The sequence below is a fragment of the Ursus arctos genome, unplaced genomic scaffold, assembly GCF_023065955.2.
Source record: "Ursus arctos isolate Adak ecotype North America unplaced genomic scaffold, UrsArc2.0 scaffold_7, whole genome shotgun sequence".
NCBI lineage: Eukaryota > Metazoa > Chordata > Mammalia > Carnivora > Ursidae > Ursus > Ursus arctos.
This window is the reverse complement of record NW_026623089.1, coordinates 23,528,731-23,547,602: the sequence shown is the minus strand read 5'-3', so window position 1 is coordinate 23,547,602 and position 18,872 is coordinate 23,528,731. Positions and strand designations below refer to the sequence as shown.

The 18,872-nt window shown below is 40.9% G+C and overlaps 1 protein-coding gene across 1 annotated transcript in view; it reads left to right on the top strand.

The window, feature by feature from the left end:
• The window catches only part of SORCS3 (sortilin related VPS10 domain containing receptor 3), a 568,094-nt gene that overhangs the window by 171,462 nt on the left and 377,760 nt on the right, over positions 1-18,872 (top strand). Inside the window, exon 2 of the mRNA XM_057308491.1 lies at positions 335-402. Within this exon, the coding sequence (XP_057164474.1) occupies positions 335-402 (68 nt within the window). The remainder of the gene's footprint in view (positions 1-334; positions 403-18,872) is intronic.

The following is an 18,872-nucleotide window of genomic DNA, read 5'->3' as shown; positions in this document are numbered from 1 at the left end:
GATCAGAGCCAGCCGGCCGGTACCTTGCCTTGAAGGAGGACAGATGTAGAGAAACAACTGTCGATACCCAGTTAATTCCTGTTGGCATGTTTTATTTCAAATGCAAAGCATCGCCAGGATTAAAATAAATGCTACCAGTTACGGGGGTGCATTAAATTAATAATTGTTTTCCCTTGCTTGATCCTATAATACCCCTCCACTCAACGGATAAGTACTAAGCCCTCCTCTGGGTGATTTGAGATGCACTGTATATTGTTACACAAACTAAAGTAAGCTTCCTTTTTTCTCCCCTTTTGCTCCTCTCCTCTGCCCTCCTCCCCTGTCCCCACTGCAGGTGATCCTTATCCTGACGAAGCTGTATGACTTCAATCTGGGGAGCGTGACTGAGAGCTCACTGTGGAGGTGAGTGGATTAGAGGTTCTTAACAAGCTACTCTGGCCCGGCTTATGTGAAGAATGCCAGCCACACGGTTGGGAAGCACGTTTTGGAAGAGACAGAAAACAGTCCTCCTCATGGAAGGCCTCTTTAATGCCCGGGGTGGAACGGATGGCCCCACCCGTGAATTCCCCTAGCACTCTGCTTATCTCTTTGGGGGCCTGTCACACCTTCTGCTTGGCTCCGTTGTTGCTTTTGAGTTCCTGGTTCCTGCCGAGTCTCATTTGCTTGAGGAACACACTTCTGGTTAGAGAGATCAGATAAGCCTGCCCAGAGCAAGGAGAGCCTGCTGGAGGGGGGATTCTTGCCTTGGGTGTGAGTCTTAGCCAAAGGACCATTTCTAGTCCTTTGCATCTGTGAGATACTGTGGTTCTTACCTGTATTTGTGAGAATAGACACATGTGAGGATCAGGTCCACACAGGGACCTTCGTGGGATCCTTAATATATGCATTTTATTTATATATATATAATTATTAATATATATTGGTAAATTTAATGTACATATTTAGTAAATATTTACTATTTAACAAGTTTATATATTTAATAAACGTTTACTATATATTTAATTTCATATATATTAAAATGTATATTGGTAATACATGTATTTTAACATAGAGAGAAATGTATATTTTACGACAGCATTGGTATAAAGATAAATGTATCAATATAGTATATGAAAACTTTTTTCAGCCTAAAAGTTCATCAAAATCTTGCCATTTGCAATGATGTGGATGGAACTAGAGGGTATTATGCTAAGTGAAATACGTCAGTCAGAGAAAGATAAATACCTATGATTTCATTCATGTGTGGAATTTAAGAAACAAAACAGATGAATATAGGGGAAGGGAAGGAAAAATAAAATGAGATAAAGACAGAGAGGGAGGCAAACCATAAGAGTCTCTTAACTCTAGGAAACAAACTGAGGGTTGCTGGAGGGAAGGGGGTGGAGGGATGGGGTAACTGGGTAATGGGCAGTAGTAAGGAGGGCACGTGATGTAATGAGCACTGGGTATTGTATGCAACTGATGAATCACTAAATTCTACCCCTGAAACTAATCATACGCTATGTGTTAACTAAATTGAATTTAAATTAAAAAAATAATTTTTGGATCCCTAAAAGTACTGTAAGCCCTAAGCCCTGTGCCCATTGTGCCTACTGGATAAGTCTGCTCTGGTGGGATGCTGGTCACAGGGGACAGGAGAAGGAGGATGTGGGTGATTCGGTCAGAGAGAGCTTGAATGAAGCCATGACCCGAGGAGTTGCTCTGGATGGGGAGCACGGGCAGACTCGCCCTTCTGTACGCCGCACACATACCTGTGCACGCACGCACACACACACACACACACACACACACATTCATTGCCAGCAGTCACACAGGGCAACAGCAAATTGCATCAGTCCCCATGAGTCGACACTTCACACTCTGGGAAGGCTGTGTGTCCCTCTGGTTTGCTTCGTCATTGGTAAACCCTGGGGAGGACACTGTCCCCAAAGGCCATTCACCTGGCAGTGTCATCATCCCCAGAGCTCTCTCCTGAGGGTTTGGAGCCAGACACGGCTGGGGTGTGAGTATCTGTGTGCCTTGCTGCTTCTTCATCTGACCTGTTTGTTTGCAGAGGACTAACCAGAGTCTGCCCCAGGGAGGGGGAGCAGTGAGAGCATCTATTAAATATTTAGGGGTTAATTGCTCATATCGACTCAGGCCTGCCTCCATTTGCACAAGATGTCCAAAACCTAATTTTGCTGCTCAGTGAAAATTGGCAGAGATATAAGTAACTGGGGCTCGTCTAATAGATGAGAGCATGCCTATTTCCACTCACATGGGACTCCCAGGGAATTAGAGCCTCAGAAACCTTCCCCTTAGGTCTAATCGCAGTGATACCGTGCTGATACCTTAAGCCTGACTCCCATGCTGTCTTCTGGGGACAAATAATGAAACAAGCCAGAAAATCCTGTCCTTACAGTGGGTGAGAGGTCTACCTGGCAGCCCGTGTTTGGCTAGTTCTAGGGGTGGGCCAGGTGAAGCCAGGGAGCCAAGACCAGGTGCTTGCAGCTCGGGGCCCATATGTGATGAAGTGTGTGGCCCTTGGTCATAAAACTCAGTGTATTCCCTGGTGTGTAGCAGAGACTGTAGACTGCCGAGTGGCCCCAAGGGCATCCTGATGTCTACTTGCCAGGATTCAGTCCCACCTTGCCCACCTAAAGAGCTCTGTAACTGCAGGATCCTTACTTTATCAGCTTCCCGGGGCTGATGTAGCAAAGTACCCCGGACTGGGGGGCCCTAAAGCAGCAGAAATGTGCTCTCTCTCAGGTTTGGGAACTAGAAGTCTGAGATCAAGGTGTCTTTAGGGCCACACTCTGTTAGGAGGCTCTCGGGAGCACCCTTGCCTCTTCCAGACTTGGGGGCTGTTGACATTCCCTGTGGCTGCGGTACTCCCTCCCTGCCTCTGAGCCCCCACGGCCCCTCCTGTGCCCCTGTGCCTTCTCCTCTCCTGTCCCTTTTGAGGACACTTACCATCGCAGTTAGGCCCATGGCATGGTTTCATCTTGAGATCCTTAATTACACCTGCAGGGACCTTTCTTTCACACAAGGTCCCTTACAGGTTCTGGGGATGAGGATGTTGAACGAATTCTTGCGGGTGGTCGCCATTCAACCCATTTCTCTTGCCCTGAATGTAAGTTGGAGATAGTACAGAAGCTACCTTTGCTCCAACCATGTAGTCCTTGCTGTTCCTGAAACACACCACCTTCTCGCTGCCACAGCCCTTACCCTTGGCTCTTCCCGCTCTTCTCTGCAGGGCCGGGCAGCGCCTAACTTCTTCCCGTCTCTGTTTGCCTAATCAGGGAGGCCTTTCTTGAGGACTTCACATTGCATTACTTAGCTTGCATTTTCCTCCTTGGTACTTACCGCCATCTGGCATGCTAAATATCTTACTTATGGATTGATTTATTGTCTGCCTACACCCACTAACATCTAAGCTTGTGGAGGGAGAATTTTTGTCCGTTTTAATTCAGGGCTGTACTCTCAGTGCCTAGAACAATATCTGGCACACAGGAGATCCTTAATGGTTGCTCAGTGAATGAATTAATGGATGGATTGCAAGGATTAAATGAAATAATAAATGTATAAACCCTTAAGACGGTGACTCACATGTAGAAAGTGTTCACTTAATTTTAATGACTAATGATTACTGTAACCCTCAGTGTTTATATAGTGTTCATTACATTATTGACTTTGTTTATAAGGATCCACTGATGTCAGGGTCCATGTGGTGGAAATTACAGGGCACCAACGGAATGTATTCTGTGTTATGGATGAGTTAGCAGAGATCTTCAGGGGATTAGGGAGGAGAGAAGAGTGATTTAGATTGTTGTTCATTATGCTGATTGGAGGGAGTTAAAATATCAATTTCTAGCGGCACAAGGATGTTCTTTTGTAGATAAGGTTCTCTGACCTGGGTGTTGGACTGATGAGTGGGATAGGATTTGGCAAATGAGAAGTGGAAAAATGTCTCTAGCAGAGGGAAATGGCCAGGTAAGGCTGGGCTGCTGGAGAGAAGAGAGCCAAGCAGGAGGCAGAGAGAGCAGCTGGTCTTGGACCAGGGAGGAAGGGTTTGGGGTCTCATCATGTTCACAGAAGGGGCCAAACAAAAGAGGGTAACACAGAGTGTGGTTTATAGGTAATTGACCCATACAATGCGATTTGGGATTTGGAAAGCTGGTGGATGATGTAGGCTTTCCCTCTGGATAGATGTTACATACGAATGTATTTTTGTGCTGTGTTTCCAGGGGTCCATAGGTCTGATAAAACCCAGCTTGGCAAGCCGTGGGTAGAGCTGGAGTGAGAAAAGGGGCTGCTTCTAAACTTCAGGGGAATTTTCCAGTGTGCTGTGGCCTCACAGAGTTTCTTCAAACCTTTCACTGTCTTCCCCACTCATCCCCTAAAGATCTGTGTCTCCCATCCTCTTTTCTGTCCTGATAATGATGATGTATTTTGCAGTTAGAGCCTAGAGCACTGTGATCTCCCTTACTAATACAGTGTGCGGAGAAAGGAAACGAAATTAAACACACACCCTTTCAGTTTCATGATTTGGCCCAACATGCTTAACCAAGTCGAAATTGAATTTGGGGATTCTTCTTCAATTTTCTGTACAGCAGAGGAGCCTGGAGCAGCAACTGTCATGACAAGATGACATTCCCTGCCAGGTTACAGTGTGATATAATTATTTGCCTCACTGGATTAATAATTCAGAGGCCATCTACTTCTAAATAGACAAAAGACTGTTTAAAAGCATTCAGTGTGTGTGTGTGGGGGGCAGTATCTTGTGCCCCCGTGACATTCTTTCTGAAACTCCTTGGTACTGTTATACTGAAGGGGCTCCAATTTTTTTCTCTGCCACAAGGATGGCTGTGTAAGCTGGTTATTAGCACAACCATCTGTTGGTATCCCTTAGTCAAAGGGCATTTTCCATATAGGAGTCAAGCTTATAGACTAATGAGGTTGGGGACTGACATTTTTTAAAAGACACAGGGCTTCACTTTCAGGGCATTTTCAGTCCACAACGTGTCAAGTCTGGAGGCTGCCCATCAGTGAGGAGGGATGCTGGCACCCCTCTGTTAGATTTTATAGAAGCCTGACCCAAGGAGGAGAGATGAGTTAAAGGCAGGGGGCCCAGCGTCAGTGGATCAGTTTCGTCCTCACCGAAGTAATTACGAATGGAAGCTCTGGGACTAAGTTCAAGTCCGCACTCCTCCACTTAGCCACTGAGGGACGTCAAACAAGTTTCTTTACCTCTCTGTGCCTCCGTGTCCTTACTGTACAATGAGGACTATATTGGCTCCCACCTCACAGCGTGGGGATGGTATTTTGCATGAAATAAAATGCTCAGGCTGCCTAGAAAAGTGCCTGGCGCCCAGTGCCTACCAGTGGAAAGCACTCAGAGAGGGTTGGTCATCATCATGTCACCTGGTAGCTGAGCTGCTTCTCTCTGCCATCTCCTCTACCTGACAACAGCGGGAGACACATTGTGCTCTTAGAAAAGCAACCAGCCTGGGGTACATGGGTGGCTGAGTGATTGAGCGGACGACTCTTGATTTCAGCTCAAGTCAGATCTCAGGGGCATGAGATCGAGCCCTGCACTGGGCTCCCTCTCCCTTTGCTCTCCGCCCCCCTCCCCCTGCCCGGTTCTCAGTCTCTCTCAAATATATAAAATCTTTAAATAAAAAAAGGAAAAGAAAAGCAACCAGGCTGCTCGGCCATTTCTCCTGGGGCCCACAGAGCTGATGGAGGGGTTCCTGGTTAAGGTGTTTCTAGAGCTTACCACTTCCTGCACACATCCTCCCAGGCAGCTCCCCTGCCCCTCCTCCCTGAGAGGGGTGCCCCTCCTCCGCTCACCACTAGCACCACTTACACTGTGTTGTGATTTTTTTCCAGCCTGGGACCCTCTCAAGAGCAGGGCCCCTGTGCCTTTCTTGTTCCTAGATCTACAATGCCTAGCCCTTGGTCTGCACTACAGAAGGGCTTGCAGATTGGAACTGAAGCACAGTAGCCCCTGTTCAATTGCAGCCTCAGCCTGTCGCTTTCCTTGTATTGAGTTGTCTCATCCTCCTGCCACTGGGGAATCCCGTGACTTTTCATCTGGTCCGCAAGCTGTTGACTGGACCATTTATTCCCTCCCCTAATTGTTCTGTCAGTGACCTTTCTGGGGGACGCTGGTGTTCCTTTTTAATAGAAAATGGAGACCTTTGGATTTATTAATTTTTTGTTTGCCAAGAAAACCCTGATAATAATTGCTAAGACTTCCCAGAAGTTATTAGTTTACAAATTTTAATGACACTCATGATTTATTTATGTGTTTCCCTCCCTCTACAGCTGCTCACCCCAATTCCTTAGTGGAATTCCTGCTGAATCTGAGCGAATTAATAGAAACAAAACTGCAGATTGGAATGACATTTTTTTCGTTAGGCTGTTAATTAAAAACTTTCCGTCCTATTCGCTAGGCTCTTCATATGTGAAGTCCCGAAGGCTGGGCTGATGATACAGGCTGTGAAATCCTCTCTCTAGAACTGGGGCCTCCTTCTATTTGCTTTCGGTAGTAATAAATCTAGTGAAAGCTCCTGAATGGGTCACAGAGCATTCAATTGAACAGATATTAATTGAGCATCAATTATATAAGCAGCCCTGTGCTCATTGCTGGGGGATGCAGGATAATTGTGTCATGCTTGTTATCCTCAAGGAATGTTTCGTTTGGTTGAGAGGTAAGATTAATGTACTAGGAAACAACATTGGGCATATGCAAGAATAATATGTATATGCAAACTACAGTGCACTCTGCAAGGAGTGGCCTTGCTCTAGAAATACTTCTATATTTTTATTATTATCACCCACCTCATTCTATAAAGGATGCAAAACAATTCTAGGAAGGAATTAGAGAAGTGATCAATAGGGCACCTATTTTTTTGTTTTGGTGTTTAAAATAAAACATCTTATTTCTCTGTTATGGTGGAAAACTCCTGAGAGGAAAGACTATTTCATATACTCGTGGTTCCCATGGTTCTCAGAAACACCTGATAATAGGTGGGACTGAATATGGGTAGTGGTTACAGCAGTGGGTCCTGGATTCAGATTGTCCGGATGTGAATCCTAGCTCTAATGCTTATTAGCTGCACCACTTTGAGCAATGTTTTAATTTTCTAAGCCTCACTTACTCACCAATATAATGGGATGACAATAAGGGAGCTTTGTGGGAAGTTAGTGAGATGGAATATGGAATGCAAAATGCCTGCAGTCAAGTTATTACTTAATAGAATCATTATTGTTTGTTCACAGGTCCACATCCTCTTAGCCCAGCAGCTTCTACCAGGTTCTACATGAATGTGGCTGGTATCTTTAGGAGGGCGGGGTACAGAACACATCTAGAATCCTAAGGGCATAATGCCTGGACATGATACACTTCTTTTTTTTTTAATGAATGTTTTATTTATTTGAGAGAGAGAGAGAGAGGAGAGAGGGGCAGAGGGAGAAGCAGGCTCCTTGCTGAGCAGGGAGCCCAATGCTGGGCTCAACACCAGGACCCTGGGATCATGACCTGAATCAAAGGCAGATGCTTAACCACCTGAGCCACCCAGGCATCCCTGGACAATGATATACTTCTACTGAGAGAATACTCTGGAGTCTTCTCCTTTGGATACTCATCTGTGCTTGGCAAAAGGGGAAGGTTAATACCTTTCTTGGTTTTTCTACACCAGGTGCTGATAATGATTGATTCTCGGGTACAGGATACAAAGCACAATCTGATTTAAGTTACCTTAACATAGTGTTGAGTTAGCTCATCCATTACTGGTGATTTTCTTTTTAATGGAACCATAATGGAATCTAAGCCCATTGAAAAGTTTTGTTACCTCCCAAGTAATCAACAGAGGTGGGATCATGTGTATGTCTCAAACTTGGCACATCCTCAGAATTACTTGTGGAATGTGTTATAAATCTAGATTCCTGGGCCCTCTCCGAGATTCCAGTTTAGTAAGGCTGGGGATTACTCAGGATGTATAATTTTCAGTGCACCTTAGTGGCTTCTTACCATCGGATAGGACCAGGGACCAGTGAGCTCAGAGGAAGCCTGGCTCTGGGCGCATCTCACTTACCAGTAAATTGGATTACTCTTGCCATCCTTCTGTTTGCTCATAAATAGAGGTGTGAGATTAAATGATCTCTCAAGTCTCTTTTAACTCTCAAGTCCACAGATCCTTCCAACCTGGGAAAGCAAACAAGAAGATGCCACCACTTTGGGATTTATGATGTGCAGCAGGTAACAGCCTCAGTCCTGAGCACAGCCACCTTCTGTCAAAAATCGGGTAGTGTCAACAACACAGACACAGCTCTGCTAACGTGCTGTTCACTGATGGGTAGTGTCCAGTTGGCAGGTGTTTGCTGGAACACCTCTCCAAACTAAATTTTAAATTCATTTAAATTCATTAAACAAAAGGAGCATCATTGAATCTATGAAAGTCTTTGTTTCAAAAAACAGAATAAGAAAGGGGTTTGCCCTAAATACTGAGCCCTCAAACATCTTCCTTTGTTAGAGAATAGAGAAATGAGAACACTGGAGAAGGGGGTCTGGATTACAGATTTATTGTTTTCCTATTTATTATGGGAAAGAGGGGTCATTTTTATGGCCTAGTCTTTTTTTCTTCCATGAGGCAGGACCCAGACATGTATAAATCTTGATTTTTGTCCAGCGGCTGAGAGAATGTAACACTTTTGTATGGATCGTGTCTGTTGATTGTGATTTTATGTTGTTTTCGCCTTCATCCAAATGCAGTGCCACTTTATCACAATCATAAATAACTTCACCATTTGGAGAAGGGGTGTGAAATTCTTCCCATCCCTTTCCCCAGCCTGAGCTCCCTCTCATTTTCTCAGCAGTAGATTCATTAGCCTTCTAATGAAGTTAATAAGTAAACAGGATCAGACAGTACCTTCTAAAATAACATTTATAAATGGATGCATTTCCCTGCTCTCTAAGGTAAGCCTTAATTTATTTCCCTGCCAGATGTCCATGTGTGTAAAACTATGATAGGTGGGCCCTTGGAATTTGGTTTGAGGCCAAAAAAGAAAAAAAAAAAGGACAATTTTCCATTCACATGGAGCCTATTTCCAAGTTTATAGGAGAGTGGATTTTTACATACCCCATTCCTGCTTATATATACATACATATATGTATGTATATATGTATGTATGTATAAAATGCCTATAAAAATAAGCTAGTCAAGCTTCATAGTTACTTTCTCATCATTTGGTAGTCAATTACTTTGTTGGACATACGCTAAAATGTCTTTAGGAGGCTTTTGGCCACTTCCCCACAAAGCCCACTGCCCTAGATATTATTTGGGAAGCAATAAACTGGTAAAAAGACCTCTTCTTTTCTCACGCATGTCTGTGAGGGTTCTTTTCAGGAATTGCTGAGTTTACAAAGGAAGCATTTCACATCTTGCTGTTGCTTCTAAATGCTTTGTGCCCAAGTTAAAGCTGAAGTCATGTCTTAAAATGCAATACATAGAGTTTATCTTTTAAAAGCTCCCCCTTTCAGTGGTACTTATCTCTTAAACTGGTATAATATGTGTAGTCACTGCTCACGTGAGTGCCTGGCACGTCTCATATTTTGGGGAGGAATGTGAGGCCTGTGCGTTGAGCATTCCATTTTATGAATGGATGAACCAGGGTCCCGAATGGGTTGGTGCTCAGTGATTTCAGATCCGGGACCCAAATCTAGGTTTCTCCATTCTCAGCAGCCCCCTGCTCTTGCTGTTATATTAGTAGTCACTCTTTCCTGGCCATTCTAACTCAGCCACCGTTCATATTTCATAAGAGATCTACAGCCAAGCCACTGCACTGGGGACTAGGAATGGGTTTCTTGGATATTTTCTAAGTGATTTTCAATTCTGGTGGATCATGAGAACCACCTGGGAAATATAAGAAAAGCCTGTTTCCTGGGCCTTCTTCCAAACCTATTGAGACTGTTTCTGGGGTCAAGATCTAGTTGCTTATAGTTTGAAGGTACTCCCCACTTGATTCTGATGTAACTGCCAACCTGAGAGATGTCATGTCCACCTTTGCTTCTGAAAGGTGTATGATAACTTCTTTTGGGGAGTTTGCCCTCAGCATAGCACCTTTCCCTGTTAGCTGTTGTCTTTATGGCTGGTTCAGAATGAGAGGCACAGCCATTCATGCAAAAATCTATAGTTGCACCCTCGTCTTTATAAATGACAACCATAAAGGTTAATAATTGGAATGAGCTCTGGCACCTACTAATTAGTTCGCATTCTGTCAGCATCAAGCTTGTTTAATTGGCAATTAACATTGATTTTAGAGAGTGGCACCACAAGAGAATGGTTACAAGGTGCTGCTATCCATGGAGTTGTGCTTGAGATGAACCCTATGACGGTGAGTTGGCAGCTGGAAACCCAGGCTCCCTGGGGGATTGGAAGGCACAACAAATGGGAAGTGGTTTCCAGGTGACTTTGGAAGGCTTTCTATTCATAATTTTTGGTTGCAAGCCACAGAATTAATCACTAATTTAGGCAAGATATAGGATTTGTTGGAAGGATACTGGGATCACTCAGCATTTGGAGGAAGAGATAACAATAAGACTCCAGGTAGGAGAAAACCCTAGGCATCCCTAGGGACCGTGGTATGTCATGGCTCTATTCTCTACATCTCCAGCGACCACAGCAGCTGGATGTCATGGCTGTACTCTCTAGTGAGCTACCATCATATGACAACAGCCTTCCCTGTGATTTAAAGTCCTGAGAGAGACTTGAAAGGACTACTTGAGTCAAGTAGTTGAAACTTTAACTATGTTTGGGGGTGAAAATTTCCTGGCCTAGGCTATCTTTCTTGTTCATTCTTATGCATAGGGAGACTGGGACCACCAGAAAAAAAAGCTAGGGAAGGGTTTTGGGAATACGAGACCAATAGCCTTCAAGAGTATCACATGTTTTCTGATGAATTCTAATGTAAAGAAGACTTAAAATACACAAAATTTTAAAGAGCATTCCTTTACTTTTATTACTGATTTGAAAGACTCATTTATAATGTGTAGAAGCTTTATGTATAAAGATATCACTTGTAGCAACCTTGCCAAGGATTTTATCCCATTTTGGTAGAGATGAATCTGAGGTTTTTATAATCAGCAGGTAATGGAGATGAAGTTTGACCTCATGTCTCTAAAACTAAAGTCCATGCCGGTCTCAATTGGCCATACTGCCTCCCCAAACAGTTGTAAACTTAGGTTGTAGTTAGTGAGCACTTTCTCAGTTTTGGATACTGCATTTCCATGTTTGTTCTCCGGAACTTTAGACAATGTACTATAGTCCCAATGGTCTTCATAAATGGTGGCATTAGGATTGATTCGATATGTTGTCTAAAAATCTTAATTTTTGGAATTCCCCCTTCCCACCATCTCACCCAGAGATCCAGATAAAATGCTCTTAATCATCTGCAAATTCTCACTTGTTCCTTTTATGAAGGATGGTTTTTGATTATAGGATATTTTTTGGGATGAGTGCACGATTTGCAGTCACACACATTTTTAACTGAAATTTTTACTGAGATAATTGAAGATTCACATACACCTTGAAGAATAATACAGAGAGAGCTTGCATACTCTACACCCAGGCTCCCTAATGGCAATATTTTGTCAGACTATCATATAATATCACAAGAGTTTATTGACATTGTTACAATCCACCAATCTTCTACAGATTCCTTCAGTTTCAGTTGTTCTCATTTGTGTGTTCGTGTGTGTGTGTGGGGGGGGTGTAGGTTTGTCTATCCACCACCGCAGTGAAGATACTGCATACTTCTATCACAAGAATCTCTTGTGTTCCCCTTTTATAATCACAGCCACCTCCCTTTCCCCAGACCCTTAGTTACTGAACTTCAGCAACCCCTAATCTGTTCTCCATTTATAAAATGTTTCATTTCAAAAATGCTGAAGAAATTGAATCATACAGTATGTAACATTCCAGGGTTACCATTTTCACTTAGTGTAATTCCCTGGAGTCCAACCAGATTGCTGTGTGTTAATAGTTTGTTTCTATTTATTGCTGAGTAGTATTCCATGTATGTATGTACCTTACATGGTTTAGCCTTTTACCTGTTGAAGGACATTTAGGTTGTTCCCGTTTTAGGTTATTGCAAATAGTGCTGTTATGAACATGTGAGTACAGGTCTTGGTGCAAACATGTTTTCATCCCACTGGGATAAATGCATAAGAGTGTCATTTCTGGGTCATACTGTAGATGTGTGTTTAGTTTTAGAAGAAACTGACAAACTTTTTCAGAGTGGCTGTACCATTTTTTATTCCTACCAGCAGTATATGAGTGATCTAATTTTTTTTGTAGCCTTGCCAGCAAGGATGTTTTCACTATTTTAAATTTGAGCTACGATAGGAGGGAGGCAATAGTATCTCATTGCGGTTTGAAGTTGCATCCGTGGTAGGCAATGATGTTGAACATCTTTTTATGTGCTTACTTGGCATCTGTGTATTGTCTTTGGTGAATATCTGTTCATGTCTTTTGCCCATTTAAAAAAAAAAGGCTTTGCAGATATTATTGAAATACAAGAAGCTGTACATATTTAATATATACAACATGGTGAGTTTGGAAATAAGTGAAACTGTCACCACAGTCTCTGCCATAAATATCCATCACCTCTAAGTTTCCCCCTGTCCTCTTTATTCATTATTATTATTTTTTTTTGTGATAAGAACTCAACATAAGATCTGCATCTTAGCACATATTTAAGTCTGCAATACAGTATTGTTAACTATAGCTTTATGCTGTACAATGGTTCTCTAGGACACAATTATCTTGTATAACTTAGAACTTTGTACCATTTGATTAATACCTCCCCATTTCCTCTCCCCCCAAACCCTGACAACCACCATTCCATTCCCTGTTTCTATGAGTTTGACTATTTTAGATTCCTTGTTTAAGTGGTATCATGTATTTGTCCTTCTGTGTCTGGCTTATTTCACTTAGCATAATGCCCTCCAGTGTCATTTATGTTGTTGCAAATGGCAGAATTTCCTTCTTTTTTAAGACTTAATAATATTCCATTGTATGTACTTACCACATTTTCTGTATTCGTTCATCCAACCTTTATGTTGGTTCCATATCTTGGCTGTTGTGAATAATGAAGCAGTAGACATGGGAGTGCCGATATCTCTTTCAGATTCTGATTTAAATTCCTGTGGATGTGTACCCAGAAGTGGTATTGTTGGATCATATGGTAGTAAAACGACCATACTGTTTCCATAGTGGCTGTACCAGTTTTCATTCCCACCAACAGTTTTTGGATACTGTAGCTTTGTAACGTATTTTGAAATTAGGAAGTGCGATGCTCCTAACTTTTTTCTTTTTGCTTACAGTTGATTTGTCTTCTTGGGGTCTTTTGTGGTTTCACATGAATCTTAGGATTATTTTTTCAATTTCTGTGTAAAATTCCATTGGGACTTTGATAGGAATTACATTGAATCTGTAGATCACTTCGAGTAGTATTAGATTTTGACAGTGTTAACTTTTCCAATCTCGACATGGCTGTCTTTCCATTTATTGGTATTTTCTTTCATTTCTTTCATCTATGTTCTGTAATTTTCAGTGTATAGGTCTTTTACCTCTTTGGTCAAGTTTATTCCTAAATGTTTTATACTTTTTGATGTTATTGTGAGATTGTTCTGTCAATTTCCTTTGTGGATAGTTCATTGCTAGTGTGTGGATGAAAAGTGAGGGCATTAGGCTAAGTGGAATAAGACAGAAAAAGAGTAAAGAGAAATACTGTAGGAACCTTCTTATATATGGAATTTAAAAACAAATGAAGCCAAACTCAGACAGAGAACAGATTAGTGGTTGCCAGAAGTAGGGAGTGGGAGGGGGTGGGAAAATAGGTGAAGGTGTTCAAAAGGTACAATCTTGCAGTTATAAAATTAATAAGAACTGGGGATATATTATACAGCATGGTGATCTTAAAAGTTGTCATCACAAGAAAAATAGTTGGTAACTATGTGTAGTGATAATGGACGTTCACTAGACTCATTGTGGTGATTATTTCACAGTATGTACAATGTCAAATCATTATGTTGCACACCAGGAATGTGTTATAAGTCCATTAGATCTCAATAAAGAAGAGAGAAATGCAACTGATTTTTGTATATTGACTTTATATCCTTCAACTTTACTGAATTTGTTCATTAGTTGCAATAGTTTTTTTCCTGAGACTTTAGGGTTTTCTTATTATAACATTATAATAGCATGTCATCTGCAAACAGATAATTTTGATTTGATTTTGGGATTTGAATGCCTTTTATTACTTTTTCCCCCCCTAATTGTTCTGGTTGGGATTTCCAGTGCCATGCTGAATAGTAATGGTGAGAGTGCTTTTTCATCGAGTGCAGTATTAGCTATGGACTTTTCATACATGGCCTTTATTGTGTTGAGCTAAATTCCTTCTATGCCTAATTTGTTGAGAATTTTGTGTGTGTGTGTGTGTGTGTGTGTGTGAAAGGATGCTGAATTGTAACAAATGCTTTCTCAGCATTTATTGAGATGATCATGCAATTTTTATCTTTTATTCTGTTTCTGTGGTCTGTCACACTGATTGATTTGCATATGTTGAACCATCCTTGCATCCTACGGGTAAGTCCCACTTGGTTATGATATGGGATCCTTTTAATGTGTTGTGAATTAGGTTTTTGTTCATATCTTGTTGGAGATTTTTGTGTTTATATTCATCAGAGATATTAGCCTGTGGGTTTTTTTTTCTTTCTGTTGTTCTATCTGTGCCTGGGTTTGGTATCAGAGTGACACTGGCCTCATAAAATGAGTTTGGAAGAGTTTCTTCCTCTTCTCTTTTTTGAAAAAGTTCAGGAAGGATTGGTATTGATTCATCTTAAATGTTTGGTAGAGTTCACCTATGAAATCATTGTTTCTGGGCTTCTTTATTTGTTGGGAGCTTTTTGAACATTGATTCAATCTCTCTATTTGTTATTGGTCTGTTCAAGTTTTCTATTTTTAGGGGGTTCAGACTTGGTAAGTCATATGTTTTATGGAATTTATCCATTCTTTCTGGTTTTTCCAATTTGTTGGCATGTAATTGTTCATAATTGTCTTTATAATCTTCTTTATTTCTGTGATATCAATTGTAATGTTTCCTCTTCCATTTTATATTTTATTTATTTGAGCCTTCTCTATTTCTTAGTCTAACTGAAGATATTTTTATTCTTTTATGTCTTCAAAAAAACCTAACTCTTAGTTTTGTTAATTATTCAATTATTTTTCTATATTTCATTGATTTCTACTCTACACTTTATTATTTTCTTGCTTCTGCTAGCTTTGGGCTTAGTTTCTTCTTCTTTTTCTAGTTCCTTGAGGTGTAATATTAGCTTGTTTGAAATCTTTTTTTTTTAATGTAGGCACTTATTGCTATAAGCTTCTCTCTCAGGGCTGCATTTGCTTTATTCCATAAGTTTTGGTATGTTCTGTTTTTGCTTTTCTCAAGGTATTTTTCTTTTTCTCTCTTTTTCTTTTTAGAGAGAGAATGCATGTGGGAGCAGTGGGGGGGGGGGCATGAAGAGGGAGAGAGAGAATCCCAAGCAGGCTCCACACTGGTGGATTGATACTAGGCTCAAACTCACCACCTTGAAATCATGACCTGAGCCCAAATCAAGAATCGGATTCTTAACCGACTGAGCTACCCATGTGTCCCATCTCAAGATATTTTCTATTCTCCCCCCTCCTTTTTTGGGTACTGATTAAGAGTGTGTATTTAATTTCCATATATTTGTGAATTTTTAGTTTTCCTTTTGTTATTGATTGCTAATTTTGTTCCATTGTGGTCAGAAAGAATAATTGGAATGATCTTAATCTTCTTAAACTTATTCAGACTTGTTCTGTGACCTAGCCTGTGATTTGTTCTGGAGAATGTTCTGTGTGCTGCTGTTGGGTGGAATGTTCTCTATATATCTGTTAGGTTTATTTGGTCTGTAGTATTGATCAGGTCTGTTTCCTTATTGATTTTCTGTCTGGATGATCTATCAACTATTGAAAGTGGGAGATTGAAGATTCTTGCTGTTATTGTATTGTTGTCTATTTATTCCTTCAGATCTGTCAATGTTAGCTTTATATATTTAGGTGCTCTAATGTTGGGTGCATATATATATATATATATATATATATATATTTTCTGCATCTCTCTTTTGAATTAACCCATTTAAAATTATGTAGTGGCATTCTTTTCTTGTGACAGTTTGGGCTGGTGTAAACATAGTCACCCTGATGCTCTGTTTTGGTTACCATTTGCATGCAATATCATTTTTCATCCTCCACATTCTACCTGGGTGTGTTCTTAAACATAAAGTCAGTCTCTCCCAGACAGCATATAGTTAGAACTTTAAAAAAAAATACATTCAGCTACTCTTTCTCTTTAGATCAGTGAGTTTAAAACATTAAATTTAAAGTAATCATTGATAAGTAGGGACTTAGTATTGCCATTTTGTTAATGTTTCCTGTTTTGTAGTTCTTTCTGTTCTCTTGCTGTCTTCCTTTGTTATTTGATGATTATTTGTAATGAAGAATATTTTGATTCTTTTATTTTATTTTTGTATTTACTAAAGGTTTTTTTTTCATTGTGGTTCCTTTGAGGCTTGCATAAAACTTTTTATAGTTGTTAATAGCCTATTTTAAGGTGATAACAACTTCAATTGCATACAAAAACTCAACACTTATTATTCTCTCCCCCAACGCCTTTGTCAGTGATGTCAGAATTTAGTTTTTAAAAAATTTTAAATATTTATGTATGTAATTATGTTTGTATGTGTTCATTTATTTAAAGGGGGGTGTGCACAATGGGGGCGGGGAGGAGTAAAGGGTGAGGGAGAAAGAGAATCTTAAGCAGGCTGCCTGCTCATCGCCAAGCCTGACTCGGGGCTCCATCTCAGGACTCTGAGATCATGACCTGAGCAAGAGTTGGATGCTTAATTGACTGAGCCACCCAGGTGCCCCAGAATTTACTTTTTTTACATATTACATATCCATTAGCAAAATGCTATGGTTATAATTATTCTTAATACTTTTGTTTTTTAACCCTTATACTAGGGTTAAAAGTGATTCATACACCACCATTACAGCGTTAAATTATTCTTTATATATTTATTTTGCCAGTGAGATTTATATTTTCAGATTTATGACATCTTTTGTATGTTGAGTCTTTTAATACATGAACGTGGTACACCTCTTCATTTATTTAATTCTCTAGTGGTTTTCATCAGCATTTAAAAATTTTTACCTGTATATGCTTTGTTTAAGTGTGTACTTAAGTGTTTCATTTTCTTTGGAGTGATTACAAAAGGTATTGTGTTTTTAATTTCAGTTTCCTCATGTGTATTGTTAGTGAATAGAAACAGAAATGCATTTGTGTTTTGTCTGTTGATCTTGTATCCTGTGACCTTGTCCAACTCATTTAGTATTTGCTTTTGAATGCTTTTTGTGGACTCAGTGCTCTCTGCTTGGTGCCTTTTCTACATCATGGAGTAAATACATCATGGGACAGAGTGAAGTTCCCCAATGAGGGCTCCGAGTCCAGGAAATTTGGCTCTTCTATGACCATGCATTAGGTCTGTTCATTTAATGGGACTTACTCTGTGCAATTTCTGTGCTAAGCACTGTGGACCATGCAAAGATGTAGAGGATTTTCCCTTTTAGGAATCTCCAGTTGAGACAGACAGGGCAAGATAGAGATAGAGAATACAAACCTTTCATATTATTATTTATTGTTAGAAGTAAGTAGAATAGAAGTTTAAAGCAGAGGCTTGAGAAAGGAAGGTATTCTTTCTAGCTTTGGGAGATCAGAGGAAGCTTAATGTAAAGAGCAGTATATGAGGTGGTCCTTGGAGGAGAGAAGGACTTTGATGGGTAATGTGAGGGGATGGGCATGCTAGGTAAAGAAATAGATAAAATCCCGGGGGAGAAAATGACCAGGACCGGTTTGGAGAGTGTTCAGGAGACCGGGGAGTTGAAGTGTTAATGCAGGGCAGGGAACGCAGCTGAGGAGGAGGCTGGACAGGAAGTGAATGTCACATTGGGGAAGACTTCGGTGCCTGATGGAGCAGTTTGGAACCTTTCCTGTGGCATAAAGAAGGAAGAGCACAGGTTTATGAATAGCAACTGTACATCGTAGCTGTGCTTTAGAAAGGGTGATCTAGTGTGGGAAAAGTTGTAGCCTGGAGGATCAGTTTCGATATGGTTAGGACATTTGGATTGTTTTTTTTCCTCTTTGCTTTTTTATTTATGCATCTATCTTTGTATTTGATTATGTGTTTATTTATCTTCTGACCCTGTAGACCCTCCGGTGATCTGATGAATCTGTTTAATGGGTCAGGAATGAGGAAGGCAGGAGGTTTGTGAGCTCCAGGCCCCCTTGCTTGAGGGAAACCAGAAACTTCCTCCGCACCCCCCCCCCCCCCCCCGCCCCTGAATCTCTGACTGGCTTTCAGATGTAGAAATGTGGGTTCTATACCATTGAGGTTAAAGTGTGGTGATTGGCTTACGAGTTGGACCTGGTGAGGGGCCCTCATGGACAATGTCTTGCTTCACTGGTTTTCTGCACTCAGACTAAGGTCAGACTTTAGTATTCTGAAAGCGTGGGGCAGAGGATAAAGAAGGTGGCCTAACTTCGTAAGGTTATTCTCTTTCATTCCTCAACATGTGCTCGCTGTGGGGAGAAGGGAAGTGGGGGCATAACAAGGCTGCCTGTGAAGAATTTGGAATTGCACTTAATTCTGATATACCTTGATACTTTGATACCTTATGGTGTCATTCTCTTTAAACTTATCTACCTGAATTCCCTAAGATTTGAGAATTGAGATGTTATACAAGATT